Source organism: Adiantum capillus-veneris, chromosome 17, assembly GCF_014529385.1.
Source record: "Adiantum capillus-veneris isolate H3 chromosome 17, ASM1452938v2, whole genome shotgun sequence".
NCBI lineage: Eukaryota > Viridiplantae > Streptophyta > Polypodiopsida > Polypodiales > Pteridaceae > Adiantum > Adiantum capillus-veneris.
Genome location: NC_140947.1, coordinates 43,834,998 through 43,857,149, shown reverse-complemented (window position 1 = coordinate 43,857,149; position 22,152 = coordinate 43,834,998). Strand labels below are relative to the sequence as shown.

Below are 22,152 nucleotides of genomic sequence, written 5' to 3'. Positions count from 1 at the left end.
GTTAGATGAGAGGTAGTTGCTCGCCCGGTAGACCAAGGAGGGCTCGGCATTCTTAACCCTGTATCCCATGTTGAGGCCCTTTGTGCCAAATTTATGGTCTCATTGGCTAAATAGGACCAAGCTTGGGCTATCATGACCAAGGAAATGCTTGATGGAGTAAAACTAGGATCGAAAGGGGGAAAGTGGAAGGAGGTTGTGATGCACAACAAACTTCTCGCCCCGAAGTGGTCGTATCTTAGATCTGGTGGACTCTCAGGGGAACTGATGAGGAATGCAAAAGAGCAGTTGAGGTTTTGGAATGGGGGGAAGCAACCAGATACTTTAAGAACTCCATTTTTGTCCCCTTGGCTCTCTAAAATATTGGGGCCGCCGCAAAGCCCCTATTGTGATAGAAATGACCAGGAATGTGAATAATAAGGGGCTCGTTCTCGACTAGAGCAATTATGGGATGGCAACAATAAGTGCTGGAAAACTACTGACTCTTTAGCCATCCAATTTCAATTGAATGGCTTTGAGATCTTACTAGTCTACAGGGTGATGAAAGAGCTTGATAAGGTGGTGATGCCAATTTGTGAATCCAACTTTGAATGGGACGCTTGGAGATGGCCCAGGAGTAGCCTCTTTTGGAAACCACATTCTAAAGGCATTTACCATGCATTAATGCACGAGGCTAATTGGTGTAGCCCCCTCAACAAATTATGGAAGAGGCACTGGACGAAAAAACGGTGGGATGGAGTCATGGAGAACATTTGGAAGCCAAGGTGGCCTTAGTATATGAAGATATTTATGTGGAAAGTGATGTGGGGTGTTCTATCGATGGGCGTAAAGATACAAGAAAGAGAAATTGGGTCTGATCGTTGCTCGGGGTGCAGAATAGCTAGTAAAGACCTAGCCCACCTTTTCATGGGATGCCAGGCAATCAGTGGCATGGCTAGGAAAATATGCAAGTGGATTCGAAGGACATGGAAAATTAAGTCCTTCAAGACTGATCTGTTCTTTGGTAGTAACAGGTTGGGAAGTCCTGCTCTTCTTGTCTGCACTCAAATAATCAGGTACTTCTGTCACCATATTTGGCAAGCAAGGAATCGGCGCGTGTTTGAGGGGATCTGGCTGTGGCAAGCTTTTGTGAAATCATACAAGAGAACAGAGTGACAATCCATATGATCAGAGGCAAACAAGCCTCAAAGGACTGGTCTAGAACAATACATGTCATGATGGCATCTTGTAATAAGTAAAGCCTAGGAGTACTTGTGTTTCTCTGTCAAGCAGAAAACTTGTAATCCTTTGACCCTCAAGGCTCGGTTTGAGCTCGAGGTTGGTGTATATTTCTGATGTTCTTAATACTATCCACTCACAATTGTGAGTTTTGCAAAAAAAAAAAAAAAAAGATCAAATGTAAATATCATCAATGTAACCCAAGTATCTAAGTCCCGAGGAGAACTTGGTTCACCTTTAGGCCTTGAACAATTGTACATCGCATATCTACATTCTTCACAATTCTAGCATTGGAAGAGTGCACTTTGACATTGCTGCCACCTTCCTTTAAGCTCTTTTTGGTCTTACACCTTGTGCAAAATAAATGGTCAATGATTCATCAAATTATCTCGTTTGTGACTTCCCAAAGCTTGTTGTAATTGGAACTAGCCTCAGGCTCATGGCTGATGTTTTCAATGGCCATTTATCCCACATAAGAAAGCAACAAAAATGAAAAAAGTGGTAATATGCCAAAACGTATAGTTTCTACTCTAAAGCTAGGCTTATGATGCATGTTGATTGTTACGCTTTTGTGGTGTAAAGGTTATTTCACAAAGTTATTGAATGAATTAGGGTATGGCGCTTAGGTTTGAGGACAATATTCTGTTAGGGTAAAAGGAGCGCAGCTTCTATGCCACCCTAAGATGGGTAGGGTTTGCATGAGTGCTTTGTGAAAACCCTTGAAAATGGAGAGAGAACTTGATGGATTCTCAGTATGTACATGGGGAACAGAAGGATTTGAACTCGAGACGTTTTTTTGTAGCAGCATCCGGTGACACCGACGAAGTCGCTGGCCGCATTCGAACCCATCATGCTGGCGATGGGAAGAAGAAGGAAATGTCCCATGGGAGGATTTACGTCGAGAAAGGGAAGAGAGACGAGGAGAGGCTTGCAAAGAGGAGCTCGTTCCACACGTCGGGCAGGCCAGGGAGGCACCAATGACTGCAGTCTTGGCGATGCATGGGGCGGGGCTCCTCTCTGCCCACGTTGTAGATGGAGGAGTGCGCGTCTTTGCGGTAGCTGGACAATCCTGTTATGTTGAGCAGCTTCACGGCAGCTCCTCCAGCTTCTAATTCTTGCAGGCTCTCAACTGCAGACGCCATATGCTCGTTGGTCCAATACACCTCCTCAAACCTCGTCCCCTCCGGCCATGGCTGCGTCTCCTCATGGCACTCCCCCCCCGTCTTCCACGTGCCATTGCTGCACACACATTAACCTCAGCACTGCGCTCTCTCTCTCTCTCTCTCTCTCCAACACGCACACACACACACACACACACACGGGATTTGATCACAATTTTATGTGCTCTCTCTCTCTCTCTCTCTCTCTCTCTCTCTCTCTCTCTCTCTCTCTCAAACACTCTGGTGTGTACTTGTGTGATCACAATTTTATGTGGGCGCTCTCTCTCTCTCTCTCTCTCTCTCTCTCTCTCTCTCTCTCTCTCACACACACACACACACACACACACACACACACACACACACACACACATGTATGCCTAACTTTCTTCTCCTCTAAGGTTTGTTTTAGAAAACCAGTTAACTTTATTTGCATATTACTGCTAAGTAATCATGAGTAGAATCTCTCATATTGTCACCTGAAATGAGCTGGTGCATATCCTCTCAAGAATATTTGAGTACTTGTGAGATCCACTGTTTTTGCAACCCAATTCCTCCATGTTTGCATAGCTTTGTTAAAACCATCACCTACAGTCATGCTCATGTTGGCATGATCCCCCACTCGAAAATAGCAACCACTAGGTAAACATAGCAAAAAATTAGACTAAGAAGTAATTACTCTATAATTTTAAGACTCAGAAAATTCCTGCAAAATAGCACATGACAAGAATTGAAACCAAATCCAGGCTTGCATTGCCATAATCATCCTTATGAACACACAATCAATAAGGAGACATGGATTGTGATCGAGATTGTGATTTTTGGACAACTTGATTCATTGTGATATCAAGAATGTCAATCTTAAAAACACAAGAGCACCTCAAAACAAGAATTAAATTTCTCAGTGTATGCGCTAACGTTCATAGAAAGGAAATACAAAAGCTACATCATCGCACCAAATTCTACAAATGTTTGTGATTGTGTTTATGTGCATGAAAGGATGTGTGTTTGTGTTGGAATCATGATGGCATACGATCAATTTGCTTCAATCACAAAACTCGTCAATAATGTGCCCATTTCTCCAACATTCATCCCTTTTGTACACCTTTCTATGTTGGTGTATCACCAAAAAGTAGCCATGTCACTTGAGACAAAACAAGTTTTAGTTTCCACATGGATAAAGTATAGTAGGCCATATAGCCCCTAGTTTCTCCACAGCATCCCAAACTTTAAGGTTTGTGGAGTTTAATAACTCTATGTTGCTCAAGGCTTTCTGCAAGTTCCTCACTACAATTTGTGGGAAGGGATGCCACTATTCTATTTTGGAGTTCTAGCGGCTGGAGGCACGTTTTTTCTATATTGGTAGATTGAAGTTCTCATACATTAGACTATATAACAAGTTGTGAATGCTACTGGAGAGATGTACATATTCCCAGTCATGTTGATTTACCAAATGATTTCAACAAGAGAGGTACTTTAAGATAAGTTTTCTAGAGGTAAAAACAAAATTATTCACAAGAGAAGTTTTAAAATCAAATTTCAAAACAAATAAACATTTTATTATGAAACAAAAAAAGAAGGCAGCTAATTAAGTACTTGAACTTCCAATCTTGAGGACACTATTCAAGCCCCTTACCAACTAAGCTATCACCTGATGATAACTATAGACTAATGTTTCCCAAAGAAATAAGAGGAGAGTTATAAAAGAAGCCAAACGATAGAAAAGGCGTAGAACGATATCGCAAAGCCCTAGGGGTCCACTATTAAAAGCCACCATGTAACGTGCGTTTGTTGGGTACGTAAAAAAAACCCGATGTTGATATGTTCACATGAATAGATTGACCCCTCTTTTTTTAATGAATTAAAGGGTTTTTTCACAAAATGGATTTGAAAAACCCATTTTGTGAATGCACCTTTGTTAAATTGCTTGAAATTTGAAAAATAGAAAACCCCTCTTGTTTAACTCACGTGGTATATTAGCCTGACGCACAGCTTTAGGTTGAAAGCAAGTGAAGGAAGGAGTATTTTCGTTTGGGTGGTTTTTTAACATGACAAGTGTCAACTTTCACTGAGTTTTGGTGTCCACATTAAACAAAAGTTTTTTGCAAAAATGTTGAGGACATTTGTTCTTCAAATGGTACTTTAAGGGAAAGACAGGATCACAGTGCCCTCCTTATCTCAAAGGTCTCATATGGAAGAGAATTTTGTCTTGAACACTCATGAGCTTATCCATTATTTGAGTGTGCTCGTGCATTGTGTGTATGAGAGAGAGAGAGAGAGAGAGAGAGAGAGAGAGAGAGAGAGAGAAGAAAAGAAATATTTTCACATCATAGGAATAATCCCAAAAGCCGTGCATGCAAAGTGTGTGTGTGTGTGTGTGTGTGTGTGTATGTGAGAGAGAGAGAGAGAGAGAGAGAGTAAAGAAGGAAAAGAAAAGAGACTTTTTCACATCTTGCGAAAAATCCCATGAGTCTTGAACTCAAGACCTGCCATCAAGAGGGAACTAGGATAACCAATCTTCCACACTTTGGCAATAGAAAGGTTAGTCCACTTCCCTTTTCTTAGTCTGTGTGTGTGTGTGTGTGTGTGTGTGTGTGTGTGTGTGTGTGTGTGTGAGAGAGAGAGAGAGAGAGAGAGAGAGTGTGTATTTAATGTGGTAGGAACATTCACAAGAGACCTCATAGATCTATCCAACGAGTCTTGCACTCAAAACCTGTTACTCTAGAGGAAAATGGGATAACCAATTCACCACACTTGGGTGATCAAAAAGTTATTCCGTTCTCTTCTCTCTCTCTCTCTCTCTCTCTCTCTCTCTCTCTCTCTCTCTCTCTCTCACACACACACACACACACACACACAGGAGAGAGAAGAAGAAGAAGAAGAAGAACATTGTGTTTACATCGTAGGAAACTATCCCAAGAGACCTTAAAGATCTATCCGACGAGGAGAGTTGAACTCAAGACCTGTTATTCAAGAGGGAAATGGTATAACCAATCTACCACACTTGGGTGATAGAAGGATTTTCCTCGTTTTATTAGCACACACCCCCACACGAGAGAGAGAGAGAGAGAGAGAGAGAGAGAGAGAGACTTACCTACGCATGAGTTTCTCATAACTCCACCAGTGGCCAGTGTTGAAGATGAGGAGGTGAGATGGGAGCCAATGCTTGGAGGACCAGTCCATGAAGTCGAGAAGGAGGGTAGAGGTGACATTGGGGTTGGCACCAGCAGGCGGGCGCGAGTGGGGAACTAAGAAGGGGGACCTGTAGTACTCCACACTGAGGTTGAAGTCCCGAAAGACAAAAGAGAGGAATCCTGTGTGTTTGCTAATGGCTTGGCCATTGGCCTCGTATACTCGACTCTTATTTTGCACGCCGCTTGCCAACATACACAACATGGACTCCCACTGGTTCCTGCCTATGGAGTCCCCTACAAACACCACCCTCTTCCCCCTTAGCCTCTCCAGAATTTCTGATGCTTTGAACCTGTGCAAAGGCAAAAACGACTATTCTTAACATGTACCTCATATTAGTCTGAACTTCCAAATTATAAGAGAGGCTAAAACACTCACAAAAGCACAAAAGCAAGGTATAACACAAGAAAATGGACAGAAAAAAAAATCCTTGAAATCTGAGGTCCACTTCTCAATATGATGTAATGTTTTCATTTATATGCACAATCAGAAGGGAGTGAAGTACTCCATAAGGACCCTTCTAGTGCACTTAAGAGGGGCATTTCGATCCACAGATCAGAGCGATATGAAGAAAGGACAACAAAAAGAGGAAATTTAAATCCAAATTTGGAAAAAAAATAGTATTTTATGAAGAAAAGGAGATGATGTTTTAACAGATTGGCTTTTCTAACTATCTTTTGAATTGAAGACTTCGGCAGTAACTCTCTCTCTCTCTCTCTCTCTCTCTCTCTCTCCCCTTGGTCTCTTCGCTTCCGCATCTTCGATTTTTTACGAGCACGCGCGCGCGCGCGCGCGCGAGAGAGAGAGAGAGAGAGAGAGAGAGAGAGAGAGAGAGTCTCCTGAACCAATCAACCTTGGCAATGAATAACTGAAAATGTATAATACAATGGAGGCAAGGGGTTGCATATATACCAACCTCAGTAAATTGCCCTACCCAGACTTTGACAAATAAGTAAAATAAATACCTAAAAGCCAAAATAAATAATGTGATCACATTATGCAGTTCACTTGAGATGCCAAAACTCTAACACCCTCTCTGCAACTCATAGTGGACATCGGTAGAAAGGCCTTGGACTACTAGATACACCTCGGATTTGCTACCCTCAACTTTGTACCTTAAAAGAATGCCATCTTGAGCATCGGTTGCCTTTTTAGAAAATTGAACTGTAGACCACACTACGCCCAAGAATCCCCATTCGCGAATTGTGAACAAATCACGTCCAAAATATAATACTCCAAGATAATGAACTATGGAACACATCCTGTCCATGATCCGACCAACAACAATGGATTGGTGCACTCATCCATAGTGTTTTAGATACGTTTGATTGGTTCCCTGCCAGATGCCTGTGCCTTGTACTCCTTCCCACGAGTTCAAACACCGAAAACTTGAACTCCAACATAAGGGTCCAAATTAATTATATGCAGCACTTCTTGCTCCTCTTTGCCACTCACAAGCCTCTCTCTAGCTAAAGCTGGTGGCGGCACCAATCCCATGTGACTAGAAGGCAAGAGTCCACGCCAATGTAGTCACCAGCAGCCTCTTTGTTGTCCTTCCTTGAGTCACTATCACTGCTTTTCTCCTAATGCTTGCTTTTACCTTTGTCCTTTGTAGAATCTCTCTCTTTGCTTTTGGATCTGCAATCCTTAGCCAAATGACCACGCTTTCCACAATTGTAACAACGGTTCTTGGTCCTCTTTCTCGAATCCGAAGCAGCAAGTGCTTCCACACCTTTCTCAAAAATCAGAATTTTGCCTTGAGTTATCAACACGGCTTCCTCCTAAATGAGAAAAGAGTTGAGATCACCAAATTCCAACTGATTTGTAGGTGAAGTGTTCTAGCCACCGTTTCATACGCCTCAAGCAGCTTCGTGAGAACGAAAGTAGCTAACTGAGTACTCGTCAGTGCACTTTTACGTATGTCCTGTTTGGAAACATTCGAAGCATCGGCCTTCCTGTAACAAGGCGTCTCGTTGACGTTGTGTCAGACGAGACCGTTGAGGTTGGTTTTCACGGGATTCCCGAGAATTTGTTCGTTGTTGCCGGGAGTTCTGGTTAGTGGCCGGAGGTTTTTCAGTGGTAAACTCCAACTTTCCTTTCATGAGCTTGTAGCCAACCGCGGCATGGTCCATAAGCTCTTGCATAGTAGAGACTTGCTTGGAGAGACAATATTCCTGCAATGGTGATGGTAGTCCAATGGTGTAGCGCTCACACTGGTCCTCCAAGGGAATGAACTTAAAGGAGGACACCGGAAGGTACACGTCGAGAAACCTTTGGTTATAGTCGTCCATGGTTTCGGTGGCAAGCATTTTCGAGTTGCCCCACTCTGCCAAAATCAGGACTTCAAACATCGAAGTCATGTAACTACGTGCAAAAACTGTCTTGACAGCTTTTCATGTCCTTGGAGCATGCGGTTGTGTCACGATTGAACTTCACCATTGCATAGCATTATCTTAAGAAATCCCGTTGCTCGAGAAATCTTGGATTCTTCTGTATAGTTTCCCAAAGCATAGATGTTGTCAAATTGCTGTAGAAATTGCAATGCTTTCTTGCGATCTTTCACCCCGGAAAAAGTGAAAAATTTGATTGTCGTGCCACCGTCTTTGAAATCTTTGGGTTGGTTAGGCGCATATCCCGGGTATGGATAATAAGGGTATCCATATGGGCTCCAACCATTGTAGCCTCGTGGCGGTGGTGGTGGAGGTGGGGGGCAATGGCAGTGGCAAAGGCGGTTGCACTTGATCAGGGTCAGATGGTTGCACCATATTCCTGAAAACTCCCCCAATCGAAACAGACGGCTGAGAAAGTTGCCGGTTGGAAGCTTTCGTACTTTCTGGTGCCGGAGGAGGAGGTACCACCTAGGGCATCAGAGGGAGTAACATGCAGCTCACTTTGCAGCATCGAAAGATTCTGTTGAGGATGCCGCGAAAGAATGTCATGAAGTTCGTTGAGCAGAAACTGCAAATATTCTGTTGAATCCATGAATTCCAAGTCTTGGGTTCTTTATGGCTTATGCCCTGTAAGACACAGCGATGAAGACGGGAGCGCGTCTGATGCGCGATGAAGTAAAGGTGGGAGTGGCTAATAAGTCCGGGGTCGGAAGTCGAAGATACCTCAAATACAATTCCAATAGCTTTGTCTGCTCTTTTGTAGGACCGGTATGCTTTCAAAAAAGCACACGCCTGATGCTCTGATACCACTGTCACAAGACAGGCACCACGTGCCAATAGAAAAGAACAGACTGAACAGACTTTTAGCACTGAGAGAGAGAGAGAGAGAAACGACACGCGACACGGAGTGGCAGAATTTCACCCCATAGAGTATTGGCCCCAAACCTTGGCGCCACTTTCGGTATTTCTTTATATTGCATAACACAGTACAAGCCGGTACTCGAGACTCTGCACCTTCTTCGGGAAGCATCCCAAAGAATGAGCCCTTAGCACATATTTAAAGGCCGTAGGCCCCAAAAGCAGTTTACAGTGAAAAGCCTTCAAACTCAAAAGCATCTGGTGCAAAAGCAATGCCAAAAAGCTTGCAGAGTAAATCACGGAATTTGTGTACAGCAGTCAGCGCAAAACGCGAAAATCCGTACAATCTACCACGTCATCATATCAACGCAATTTTCGGAATTTCCGTACAGCTGCCACGTCATCAGCTTTGCGTGAGTGTGTGTGAGTCCTGCTTTATTTTAATCCCTTTATGTCGCTGGGGCCCCATCGGACGGGGTCCCTAGGACTTCTTCTTCGTCTGCTACTTCTTCTTCTTAGGGTTTAGGCCCCTCGGCCAGCATTTGTAAGTTGGCCCCATTCTTGAGGGCTTTGACACGTCAGCAAGTTGTGACAGCAACACACATAGACGGTGACGAAAATACAACAAACCTTCACGAATGAGATAGTTGCTAGGCCCTTGGGATACAAGAGCCTGCAACCATTGCTTACCAAACTCGGAATGTCACAAGACGGGCACCACGTGCCAATAGAAAAAGAACACGCTGAACAGACTTTTAGTACTTCAATAAAAACAGTACTGAGAGAGAGAGACGACACGCGACACAGAGTGGCGGAATTCCACCCTAGAGAGTATTGGCCCCAAACCTTGGCGCCCCTTTCGGTATTTCTTTATATTGCATCAACTCAGTACAAGCCGGTACTCCAGACTCTGCACCTTCTCCAGAAAGCATGCCAGAGAATGAGCCCTTAATACAAGTTTAAAGGCCCTTGGCCTATGAAAAGCAGTTTACATGAAAATATTTCAAACTCAAAAGCTTCTGGTACAAAAACAATGCAAAAAAACTATCAACGTAATTTACGGAAATCCGTACAGCTTGCCACGTCATCATGTCAACGCAATTTTCAAAAATCTCTGTACAACTCCCACGTCATCAGCTTTTACGTGGGTCCTACTTTATTTTAATTCCTTTATGTCGTTGGGGCCGAATCGGACGGGGTCCCCATAAGTTGGTAGGACTTCTTCTTCTATTACTTGTTCTTCTTAGGGTTTAGGCCCCTCGGCCGGCATCTGCAAGTTGGCTTTATTCTTCAGGGCTTTGACACGTCAACAGTTTGTGACATCTCCCCTTCTTGAAAGAGAGTAATCGTCCGCGATTACAGCATATTTGCAAAACAACTGAAGCTAGCTCAAAAAAAAAATCGAGGGTCATTTCGAGGGACAATCAATTTGTTTGAAACTCAAAAGCTTCAGGTACAAAAACAATGCAAAAAAACTATCAGCGTAATTTACGGAAATCCGTACAGCTTGCCACGTCATCATGTCAACGCAATTTTCAGAAATCTCTGTACAACTCCCACGTCATCAGCTTTTACGTGGGTCCTACTTTATTTTAATTCCTTTATGTTGCTGGGGCCGAATCGGACGGGGTCCCCATAAGTTGGTAGGACTTCTTCTTCTATTACTTGTTCTTCTTAGGGTTTAGGCCCTCGGCCGGCATCTGCAAGTTGGCTTTATTCTTCAGGGCTTTGACACGTCAGCAATTTGTGACATCTCCCCTTCTTGAAAGAGAGTAATCGTCCGCGATTACAGCATATCTGCAAAACAACTGAAGTTAGCTCAAAAAAAAAATCGAGGGTCATTCCGAGGGACAATCAATTTGCTCTTTTTGTTAAGGAGTTAGCTTCTCCTTTCGTCTAGATCGGAACTCTTGATATTCCGGCGTAGTAAATTTAGCCATCACACCCAGACCGTACTGATCTTCCACGGGTGTCTTGATGCACTAAAATCACATACCCAGGCAATCTCATCCAATTAGGAATATTCAGTGGTTGGCACATCACAATGCAACACAAATGCTCACATATGCATGTTACAAGACATAGAAACATAAAGCCGTCGATGAACAATCCCCTCGCAAATAACCATCCAGGTCCGGGCCATGAGCTATTCAACGACTCCCTCATCACTCCTTCCGCAAATAACCTAAAAAGGTCCGTCGGGCCATGAGATATAGAGGCCTTTTACAACCAAACGCCCCCTAGACCGCAGCCTACGTCGTTTGGAGGTGCTGAGAGTAACCACTGCTCAGACTTCTTAGTACTCCTCCCGCATAACCATCCAGGTCCGGGCCATGAGTAAAAACAACACTTTTCAATCATTCAATACTCCCCCCGCAAATAACCACAAGGGTCCGAGCCATGAGTATGAACAAGCATTCTCAAACATCATTTCTCACTACTCCACCCAGGAGTAAAATCACCAATCATTGAAAGTAGTATTAAAACCAGAGTCAAACAATTCAAATCGACACCAAGAAAGGTTCAAAACAGATACCATCCATTTCAAACAAATTCCAAACAGGACCACTCAAACAGATTTCAAACTTAAAAAGCAATCTCGACATCAACCAAGCTCGAAAAGTCGATTGACTTTCCATCCTGAAACCTGCACCAAAAATTAGGGTTAGGTTCCTTCCATGAGGTTGTAGCCGAGCACAGCATCTGCTCGTGTAGAGACATCTACTGAGAGATGTCGAGAAATTTCAAGTTATAATCTGCTAGGGTTTCCATGGCAAGCATTTCAAGATACCCCACTCTGCCAGAAGTTGCACTCCGAAGGAAGATGTCAGAAACCATATAACTTCGGGCAAATTTTTTTCTTGAAATCTTGCCAAGTCCTTGGAAGTGTGCGGCTCGATAGTTATAGACATCAGCATGGTACTGTCTCTGAGAAAAACAACAGCTCGAAACAAATCTTGGATCCTTCTCTTGCAAGTGATCTTAATGGCTTATGCCCTGTAAGACATGAGCGGTGAAGACGGGAGCACGCCCTATGCGCGATGAAGTAAGGGTGGAAGTGGCTAATAAGTCCGGGGTCTGAGCACGAAGCTAAAATTTCCAATGAACTCTTGAAAGTGCAATCTTGCTCTGTCTGCTCCTTGGTAGGACCGGCATGCTGTCAGAAAGGCACATGCTTGATGCTCTGATACCTCTGTCACAAGACGGGCACCACGTGCCAATAAAAAAAGAACAAACTTTTAGCACTTCAATAAAAACAGAACTAAGAGAGAGAGAGAGAGAGAGAGAGAGAGAGAGAGAGAGAGAGAGAGAGAGACGACATGCAACACGGAGTGGCAGAATTCCACCCCAAAGAGTATTGGCCCCAAACCTTGGCGTCCCTTTCGGTATTTCTTTATATTGCATCAACTCAGTACAAGCCGGTACTCCAGACTCTGCACCTTCTCCAAGAAGCATGCCAAAGAATGAGCCCTTAGCACAATTTTAAAGGTCCTTGGCCTATGAAAAGCAGTTTACTTAAAGGCCCTTGGCCTATGAAAAGCAATTTACATGAAAAGCCTTCAAACTCAAAAGCTTCTGGGCCAAAAGCAATGCAAAAAAATTGCCAGCGTAATTTACGAAAATCTGTACAACCTGCCACGTCATCATGTCAACGCAATTTTCGAAAATCTCAATACAGCTGCCACATCATCAGCTTTTGTGTGGGTCCTGCTTTATTTTAATTCCTTTGTCACTGGGGCCCAATCGAATGGGGTCCCCATAAGTTGGTAGGACTTCTTCTTCTGTTACTTGTTCTTCTTAGGGTTTAGGCCCCTCGGCCGACATCTGCAAGTTGGCTTTATTCTTCAGGGTTTTGACACGTCAGCAGTTTGTGACACCGAATCTGCACATTGGTTCTTCATGCTGTCGAAAAACACACCCTGAAGAGAAATTGTGGATCTTGACTCAAGAGCCAGGATCTGTCCTTTGCGACTTAACACATTTACAACAGGGTTAGCTTTTCCAGGCACATACTCAATCAAACCTCTAAATTGCTTAAAAAATTGTGACCACCGTGCTTGGCGATCACTCCATTGTGCACTAGACATAGACTGGAGCCACTTGAGGGCTTGGTGATCTGTGCGAACTGTGAACACTCTTACCATACAAAAAATGCTTCCAATGCTTGAGAGAGTGAATGACAGACAGAAGTTCTTTATCATAAACTGAATAGTTCTTTTCTACACTATTTAGCTTCCGACTAAGGAATGCAACTGGACGGCCATGCTGCTGAAGCACAGGGCCTATGGCGACATTTCTCGCATCCGTCCATACCTCAAAGGGGTCATCCCAAGAGGCAAGGATAAGACACGGCGCTTCTGTCACCGCAACCTTGAGAGCTGTGAAAGCCTCGATAGCAACTTCAGGTAAATCGACGCGCTGTCGACGAGTCTTTACCCCTTTCAAAACATCTGTCATGGGTGCGGCAATGCGTGCAAAATTCTCTATGTGCGAACTATATGCTATACATAAACCTAGAAAAGAACGCACATCATATGCAGTTTTGGGCAAATCCCAATTACGTACCTGTCCACCTTAGCAGGATCTAGCTTGACGCTTTCTGCAGAAATGATGTAACCCAGATAAGTAACTTCACTGAGAAAAAACTCAGATTTCTTAGTTGCAATGTACAGCTGACACTCATCTAAACGGGTTAATACCCTTTCTACGTCCTTTTCATCTTGTTCCCACGATGCAAAAAAAAATGAGAATATCATTAAGAAAGATGAACACAAATATACCAACCATATCGCCAAAACGGCCTACCATAAGACGGTTAAATGTACCCACGGCACCTGTCAATCTAAAAGACATGACCACATACTCCCATTGCCCTCGCTTTGTGCGAAAAGCGATCTTGTAGATGTCGCTTTTGAATACCCTTACCTAATAGTATCCACTCTTGAGATCGACCTTACCGAAAACCTTTGCCCCATTGAGCCTATTGAGGATATACTCGATATGAGACATCGGAAACTTATTCTTGACGGTCATCTTGTCAAATGCCCTGTAATCAACACACAAACGAGAAGAACCATCCTTCTTACGGACAAATAAGATAGGAGCAGCAAAGGACTTACACTAGGACATATGAATCCTTTGGCCATCAACCCGTGAGTTGCCGCTCTAACTCTTATTCCTGAGTCTTGTTCAAATAGTAGGGAGCCTTTTTGACTGACTGTGCCCCCTCCGTAAGTTCAATGCGATGGTCCTCTGGCCGCTCAGGAGGGAGACGGGGTGGAAGATCATCCTGCAAAAAGAGATACTTAAACTTCGTAAACAAAGATGAATACCTGTTTGGAGTCTGAATGCTATGGGTAACTAGAGAGGCATAGATGAACGTTGCTTGTGCTCCTCTTCGTAATTCACGCTTCGTCTGCACACGAGAAATGAGAGGCAAAGAATGTAGACCCTCCTCACCACGAATGATCATGGGAGAGTCACTTTTGGCATTTAGAGTGAGAGAATTGTCCACCCAATCAATGAGAGGGATATGTCACAAACTGGTGACGTGGTTTTCTCAGACACACTCAGCAGGCTACAAGCCGGAAAAACGCAACAGGCTGATGTGTCAGATTTCCGGAATTCACGTTGAGCATGCTGACGTGGCATACCGTACGGACTTCCGTGATTTGCGGCGCTTTTTGCGATGAGCTGCTGACGTGGCAGTGTGTACGGAAAGGCAGGCTGAATTTGCGTAAGTTGAATTTGGCAGCTTTTGAAGCTTTTGGCTCAATTGCTTTATTTTAAAAGAGTTTTTAAAAGAGAATGCTTTTGGGGCTCTACTTTTGGGCATCCCTTATAATCTATAAATTAGTGGGTAGGGTCCTCACAACTCAGAGTATCTGGACGCAGAGTCTGAGAGTGAGAACCCTCCCACTCTCTTGTACTTTGAACACAGATTAATACAAAAAGAAATACCGAAAGGGGTGCCAGTCTTTGGGGCCAGTATCTCTAGGGACGGAACTCCGCTAGGGGCTGTGTCGAATCAAGTGTGAACTGTGAACTATTTTGAAGTGAATCTCTGTTGTGTCGCGGTAGAATCTTGACTTGGAGTGTCCAAGTCAAGATTGTCCAAGTTTGTTACAGTGGTATCAGAGCACGGCCGATTTCTCTTCTACCGAGAAATCCGATCTTTTTCTCGCGAAACTTATGGATTCCAACAACGAACAGTCCACTTCCTCTGCATCTCGGGATGCGAGAAGAGATCACGAAGAAGATATACCTAGATGAATCCAGGATAAGCCCAGATTCACACATAAAGGAAAGTGCAAGGTATAGACCCATGGTAGTCACCCACAAGACAATATAACCATTAGCTTCATCATGCATAGTATTGACTAAATACCACGACATCCCCACTAACGTCGTCCGTGCCCAATAGTGGGTGTAGAACTAGGTACTAACATATGCTCCCAAACACAACACCACACACATACACACACGAGCATACATCGACACAAAGTTCAACATACTGAGTTTCTGTCATAACTCCGGAGAAGATTCTCACGAAGAGTACAGCCCGCCTCCGCCTACTCAGGCGGAGATTGAAGAGATGGAACGTCGACAATTGGTTGACGACGCGACAAAGATGATAATCAACCTTGCGAAGGATCCGAAATTTGCTAAATTTTTTACTCAGACATCCTTCGACGAGGTGCACACCCAGTGGCAGAAGGCCACAGAGCCACCCCTCAAACTGGCAGTCAAGAAACCTCCTACTCCAAGGATGTTTACAGAGCAAGAGTTGGAAGAGGTGGTTGATACACAGATTACTCAGTTTTTAAACACGAACAACAAAGACAAAAAGCACGACAAAAAGCAGAAGAAAGGAACTGACTTCCCGGGTTATTTGGGTCGTCAATCTACTTTTGCCTCGGCAAGAAAGCAGAAGCAGCGTGTGCGATTTGAAGGAGTATCTTCTTCTTCTTCTTCTTCTTCTGACAGTTCTTCTAGCTCTTCTGACTCGAGCAAAGAAGACAAGAAAGGGAAAAAGCGAAGCAAAAAGCAAAGCTTCGGAAAGGGCAAGAAAAAGGTAAAGAAGCCTAAGTTTCGCCCAGTTTCTGACAGTTCTACAGAGGACTCGTCTTCAGATAGTTCGGACTCTGACGATCACAGATTTTACACAAAGAAGAAGCATTTCTATAAAGCCACCCAATATAACTTTCTCGAAGATAAAAGCAAGAAAGTTCGAGAATTTAAAGAAGGTGGACAGTCAATTAAGTTTGACACTTTTTCTGGATTCCGAGATGCTTCGAGGCTTTGGCCTTCATACAGCAGTTTGATATAGCTTCCAGGCCATGAGAAATTCAAAGGCACACTTCCCCATAAATACTCCCACCGAGAACCGAAGTCCTGGCCATGAGATTCACAAGGCTCATACAACCAAACGCTCCCCAGACCGCAACTTGGGTCATTCAAAGCTTCCATTTACAACTAAACGCTCTTATTAGAATCCACGTAAATACTCTTCCTAAGATTAAGACCCGAGTCATGAGCTATTTATATCACAGTTTCTGTTAAATACTCCTCACAAACCAATGTCCAAGCCATGAGTTATTCACAGACAAAAATCCAAATGAAATCAGCATCAAAACTAGAATGAAGCAATTCTCAATTGGCAACAAGATAAGTTCAAAACAGATAAATTCCATTTCAAACAAATTCCAAACAGTATTCTCGAACAAGTTCAAAATATCTGAATATAAAGCAAAACTAAAATCATTTTGGGTTTGTATCGACTAGTCGGAACTCGGTAGATAACTGGCTCGTGATGGCAATGTGTCAATCGAGGTGTTGCCGATTGGGTCAAATTGCCACGAGAATCCCTAGAATGTGTGCATTGTTGTCAAGGATTTTGAGTTTGCTGGATGATGATAGATCTCCTGTAGCAAACTCCAATTTTCCTTTCATAAGCATGGTCCATAAGCTCTTGCATAGTAGCAATTTGTCTAGACAAACAATATTTCTATAGAGGTGATGGTAGTCCAATGGTATAGCACTCGCACTGGTCCTCAACTTGAAGAAAGACACCGGAAGGCAAAAGTCAACAAAACCTTTGGTTGTAGTCTTCCATGGTTTCCGTGGCAAGCATTTTCACGTTACCCATTCTGCCAGAAGTTGTACTTCAAAGAGAGATTTCATGTGGCTCCAGGAAAAAAATTTATTGAAAGCTTGCCAAGTCCTTAGCACATGCGGCTTGGTAGCTATAGTACTCCACCACTGCGAAGCATTATCTTTGAGAAAAACGGCAGCTCGAGAGATCCTTGGTTCTTCAATGTAGTTCCCTAGGGCATAGATGTTGTGAAACTATTGCTGGAACTGTAAGGCTTTCTTTCTATCTTTCACGGCTGTAAAGGGGAAAAAGTTGATTGTAGATCCACCATTCTTGAAGTCCTTTGGCTGATTCGGTGCAAATCCAAGATGTGGATAATAGGGATGGGCATACAGACTCCAACCGTTGTATCCAGGTGGCAGTCGGGGAGGCGATTGCACAGGGTAAACATCAAATCGTTGCACCATATTTCTAAAAACTCCTCCAATCGGGATAGAGCACTGAGGAGGTTATCGGGTAGAAGCTCTTGTCCTTTTTGGTGCCGGAGGAAGAGGAACAGCCTAAGGTAACAGAGGAGGTAACATGTAATTCAGACGCTGCCGAAAGCTTTGCAGAATTGGGAGGTTCTATCAAGGATGCCTCGAGAATATGTCGCAGAATTCATCGAGGAGGAACTGCAGGTACTCTGTAGAATCCAAAAGCACCACCTTGATCTGTCTGAACTTGGAGGGACCGATATGCTTTCAGAAAAGCACACATTCAAAGCTTTGATACCATTATAACGGGATGGCAACACATGCCAACTGAAAAGAAGAGACTGGAATAGACTTTTAGCACTTTAAAACAACTGAACAGAAAGAGAGAAAATCCACACGAGACATGGAGTGGCAGAGTTCCACTCCCGTAGTGTGCGTGTGTGTGTGTGTGTGTGTGTGTGTGTGAGAGAGAGAGAGAGAGAGAGAGAGAGAGAGAGAGAGAGAGAGTACCTTTCATGTGAGATGGTTTTAGATGGGCCAGGGCCTTTAAATATGGTCTAAAAGCATCTGGTCCAAAAGCTTGTGCCCACTGGGCTATCCGTTCAACGCTGCCACATCAACAACAAGCTCCGCAAATCGCAGGTTGGGTCGTACAATGATGCCACGTCATCATGCTTCACACAATTTGGCTTCTGCTTGGTCTTTGAAGGTTTTAGGCCCCTCGGCCACTGATCTGCAAGTTGGTAGGGTTAGGATTTTAATCCTAACCCCCTGTGTCTTCAGTAAAGAGTTTTAGGCCCCTCAGTCCCCTGTGTCTTCTGTAAAGGGTTTTAGGCCCCTCAGCCGGCTTCAGTAAGTTTGTCTTCTTCTTCTGTTAGTGCCACATCACCAGATTGTGACAAAGGCCCAAGCAAACAAGATACAACGAGACAACAAAGAATAAAACAATTTCACATGAAGCACACACACCCATTGGACACCCTACAACCCTCTAGCAAGGGGAAAACTCAAACAACAGGCAAAAAACAAACAACCAGTAAAAACAGCGAAGAAATAAGAGGAAGGGATAAGGGGGGGGGGGGGAACAAAGGAACCATATGCGGCAGCAGCAAGAAGACGCTTTATGCCCGTAGACAAGGGTAGAGCCCAAAGATGTGCACCTGTCGCACTTGTTGGCAATGACAAGGAGCTTGCTGTACGAAGAAAAGACATGCAACTATTCTTACTGTTGCCTACCATTTTCCCATGGACTGGACAAGTGGCTCGCTGTTAAGCTTTCATACATCCACCTGTAATATGCAGGATGCAAAAAATACTGCAATCCCTCCATGCTGGGCCTACCTTGGTCGTCGCCTTAGTCATAAGGCTTAGGCAGGCTTGGAAGGGCGCTGCAGGTTCATGGGTTGGACAGACTAGGGGGGAGGGGGTTCCATCAGCCGGTCTGCTGTCATCAGTCCTTCGGTTGCTTAGCCTGAGCTTTGATACCACTATTACACACAATGGTATGCAGACACAACACGATATATTTGAGAGGGTGTTAGCCACTTGAGCCACCGGAAGCCCTTACTACGAATGGCACATAGTCGTCATCCAGCATTTGAAGTGATTGTGTGGATGTGGTGCCAAAAAAGTAGTAAACAAAAGTGGTTGAAGTGACTGTATGGGTGCAGAGCATAGAAAATTTAGTTTTATTCCTATCAGCATTATCTTATTTGCATACAAAAAAAATCTGGTATAGACTACTTCACAAAAGAGACAGAGTTATGATGCTCAATGAAATACCTGGGTAGATCGCATCTAGAGGGTTGCCACCTCCATCTCAAGTAATCTTGATCAGGGCGACCATTCTCTTGGCAGCGAAAGCCAGGATCAATAAACAGGCAAGCTTCGGAGTCATAGAGCGGATACGATTGGTCTTGAATCCATTTCCCTTCAAAAAAATTACATTCTCCTTTCAACATACCACCATTCTCTGTATTGATAACTTCCTCAATTGTAATATGCTGTTGATTAAATGACTCTTTCCCTAATCCAGTTTCATTATCCCTATTCCCTTGCAATTGGCTAGCAACAAAGGGATCTTTCTCTTGCAAATTCAACGGATCGCTATATGAAGATTTACCGGCTATTTCTGTCGGACTTAAACCTTTGTTTACACTATGTAAATCCTCTGTATCTTGAGCTGTTGGGTTATTCTGCTCAACCCGAGTGTCCTTATGAGAGAAAGATTGGGATGATGACAATACACGAGGATGCTCATCGACGTATACAAAACCTTCATTGAGGCGGGCAAGGGACCGGATTGCGGCTGCATTGAGGAGAATGCCACTACTGTAACCAGGTGCTGACACAAGATGCACCACATCTAGGTAGAAGAGAGTGAACATGAAGATGAGAAGGACCAAGAGGAGCGAGCCACAGATTCCGCATATGCGGAAACCGCTCATACTGGCTTTTAGCAGGAAAGGCTTTCTCACAAGCTGGCTTACTTGGCTTTGTATGTTGAGAACTCTGCTGCTCCGAATGGCTTGATACAGGCTGTCCAGGATGTTTCGCAAGCAGTTTCTTGCCTTGAGCACTACCATCTTCTTGTTCTGTAAAAGCGAGAGCAAGAAGAATGTCTTGAAGAATTCTAATCAGCAAGCATGCATTTTGCAAGCTCCATAACGCACAGAGAGAGAGAGAGAGAGAGAGAGAGAGAGAGAGAGAGAGAGAGACCCAGGTTCTATACCCGAAAACAAGATGTCTAAGCACCTGCTTCCCTTTGTACTCTGTAACCCGCAAGCACGCGTGCGTCCGTGTGTGTGTGTGTGTGTGTGTGTGTGTGTGTGTGTGTGTGTGAGAGAGAGAGAGAGAGAGAGAGAGAGAGATTACATCAACATCGCTGGATTGCACAAGGCAGAAGCAAGCAGAGTACTGTGTGTGATCAAAAGCCTCTCAATTCTCCATCATCCGCATTTCGCAGCAAGTGGGAAAAAACAGTAGCATTTTCACTTTCCTTTGGGGAGATGCGCAGATTCTGTGGACTGGCAGAGGGACCCAGAAATGAGCATTGCTTTCCTAGTAAACTACCTCTTTTAAGAGTCGCAAATCGCGATCCGTCCGGCTTGTCGTTTGTGGGCTTGGATCGGAAGTGCTTGGACCGTTGTTGCTACATTCTAAGAGCTAGTTCACATGAAGGCCGGGTTCACAACTGGTTGCCCAATGCCGACTAATTGCAAACTTCTGAGGTTCCCATGATGGGTTGCCACTTAAAAGTTCACAACTGGTTTCCAGGCTTGCAAAGGGAAGAAGACCGTGTTGTGCATTATTTCCAAATCGTGGTTGAATTATTAGTGTTAATAATAATAAAAAATGCATATCTCCTAGGTCTTCACATGAACACAAAAGCACCCATTGCAGGTTGCGCAAAAGTTCGTAACCTCCCCATTGTGTGAGCTAGCTCTAAGGTGTGGCTCTTAGCTTCTTCTTTTTCTTTTTTGTCCATCAAAACATTGGAAATTTAATTAGAGAGAGTAAAAAACTATTGCATCAGACACATACCGGATGGGTGAGAGATTACAACAACTCTTATATACAGGGCGCGCAAAAGGGGGGAAGGGGGGGTATGCTCGGGCTACAAGAACTTGTGAAGAATAACTACAAGAGGGCTTGCCCAAGAGCTTGACAAGGTGGACAAGAGGTCACATGTGGCAAGGGGGGGAAACTAGGGAAGATTGTCTATAGCTTCCTAGATCTCTTCCATGAGGCTAACAAATCTCATGACCGATTGTGTAACTTTTCTAATCCTTGCCAAGTTTTCAGTTGCCATCTCAATTAGAGTAGATTGCTTATGCGTCTCAAATGTAGCTTGCTTTTGGGAGTCCTCCAAGGAGTTGTACATGGCATGGATGTCCCTGATTATAAGATTCCTTATATTGTAGGTGGAGACTTCAGAATGCTTAGTATGGACCACTTGCAAGTTAAAGTTGGAAAACGAGCATCTCAGACTTTGGGTTTGGTAAGCCCCAGTAAAAAATACTAGGGTGATTGTGGGAGGGGGTTGAGGGTGGGCAAGTAGGAAGCAATGTCAGATAGTTTGCCTTCTATCAAGAGAGACGTTCTACCTTCTATTGAGGATGATGTGGAGTGAGGGGAGGATGATTGTGGGAGGGGGTTGAGGGTGGGCAAGTAGGAAGCAGTGTCAGATAATTTGTTGTAGGTGGGAGTTAGGTGGTCTCTAGGAGAGGAAGAAGAGGATATAGGAAGTTAGGAAATGGTTGCTAGCCATGACTATGCCGACTAGTGAGATCTAGAACCCTTTCCACTTGTGTAGCTTTTCTTTAAACCAGCCAAGGATCCTTTCCCACCTCTATTTCAGGGTGACATTAGAGCCAGAAGGGATCCCTAGCAGTCTGAACTTCTCTTCTTCTTTAATTACTTTACACTCTTGCTGAGAGATCCATTTTTTAGAGGATTCGATTCCAAATTTTTTATGGTTGACCCTTGAGCATGAGGCAGTGCAGAAGGTCTGCATGGGCCTCCAAAACTACCTTAAAGTGATTTCCTTGTTCGCTAGTAGGGTGTTTGTGTAAGCCATTGCTGGCCTCTCTGGTCTGGGAGGGGAACCCCTTTAGTCAAACCGTGATCCATTTTGCCTTTGATGAGATAGTTTAGCCCATCTGATGCTACTACGAATAAGGGGGGCCAAGGCCTTGCATACCTATTTACCTCAAAGTATCCTAAGAGAGCGCCATTCAGGGAAACTCGCGCTTTGGCGTTACCAAAGA

The 22,152-nt window shown here is 44.0% G+C and overlaps 1 protein-coding gene across 3 annotated transcripts; it reads right to left on the bottom strand.

The window, feature by feature from the left end:
* Positions 1 to 1,819: 1,819 nt before the first annotated feature.
* LOC147437125 (protein trichome birefringence-like 9) lies at positions 1,820 to 20,404 on the bottom strand. 3 transcript variants are annotated; one of them, XM_086486748.1, is made up of 5 exons: positions 20,258 to 20,404; positions 19,166 to 19,977; positions 5,467 to 5,856; positions 2,852 to 3,010; positions 1,820 to 2,454 (listed from the first exon to the last, which is right to left on the bottom strand). In XM_086486748.1, exons 2-5 carry the CDS (start codon positions 19,966 to 19,968, stop codon positions 2,109 to 2,111), a joined length of 1,698 nt encoding a protein of 565 aa, XP_086342874.1. In that variant the 5' UTR covers positions 19,969 to 19,977; positions 20,258 to 20,404; the 3' UTR covers positions 1,820 to 2,108. The 3 variants fall into 3 exon arrangements, with proteins under 3 accessions (XP_086342874.1, XP_086342875.1, XP_086342876.1); XM_086486749.1 differs by lacking the exon at positions 20,258 to 20,404 and adding an exon at positions 20,115 to 20,248; XM_086486750.1 differs by lacking the exon at positions 20,258 to 20,404 and adding an exon at positions 20,102 to 20,212.
* Between the last annotated feature and the right edge of the window lie 1,748 nt (positions 20,405 to 22,152).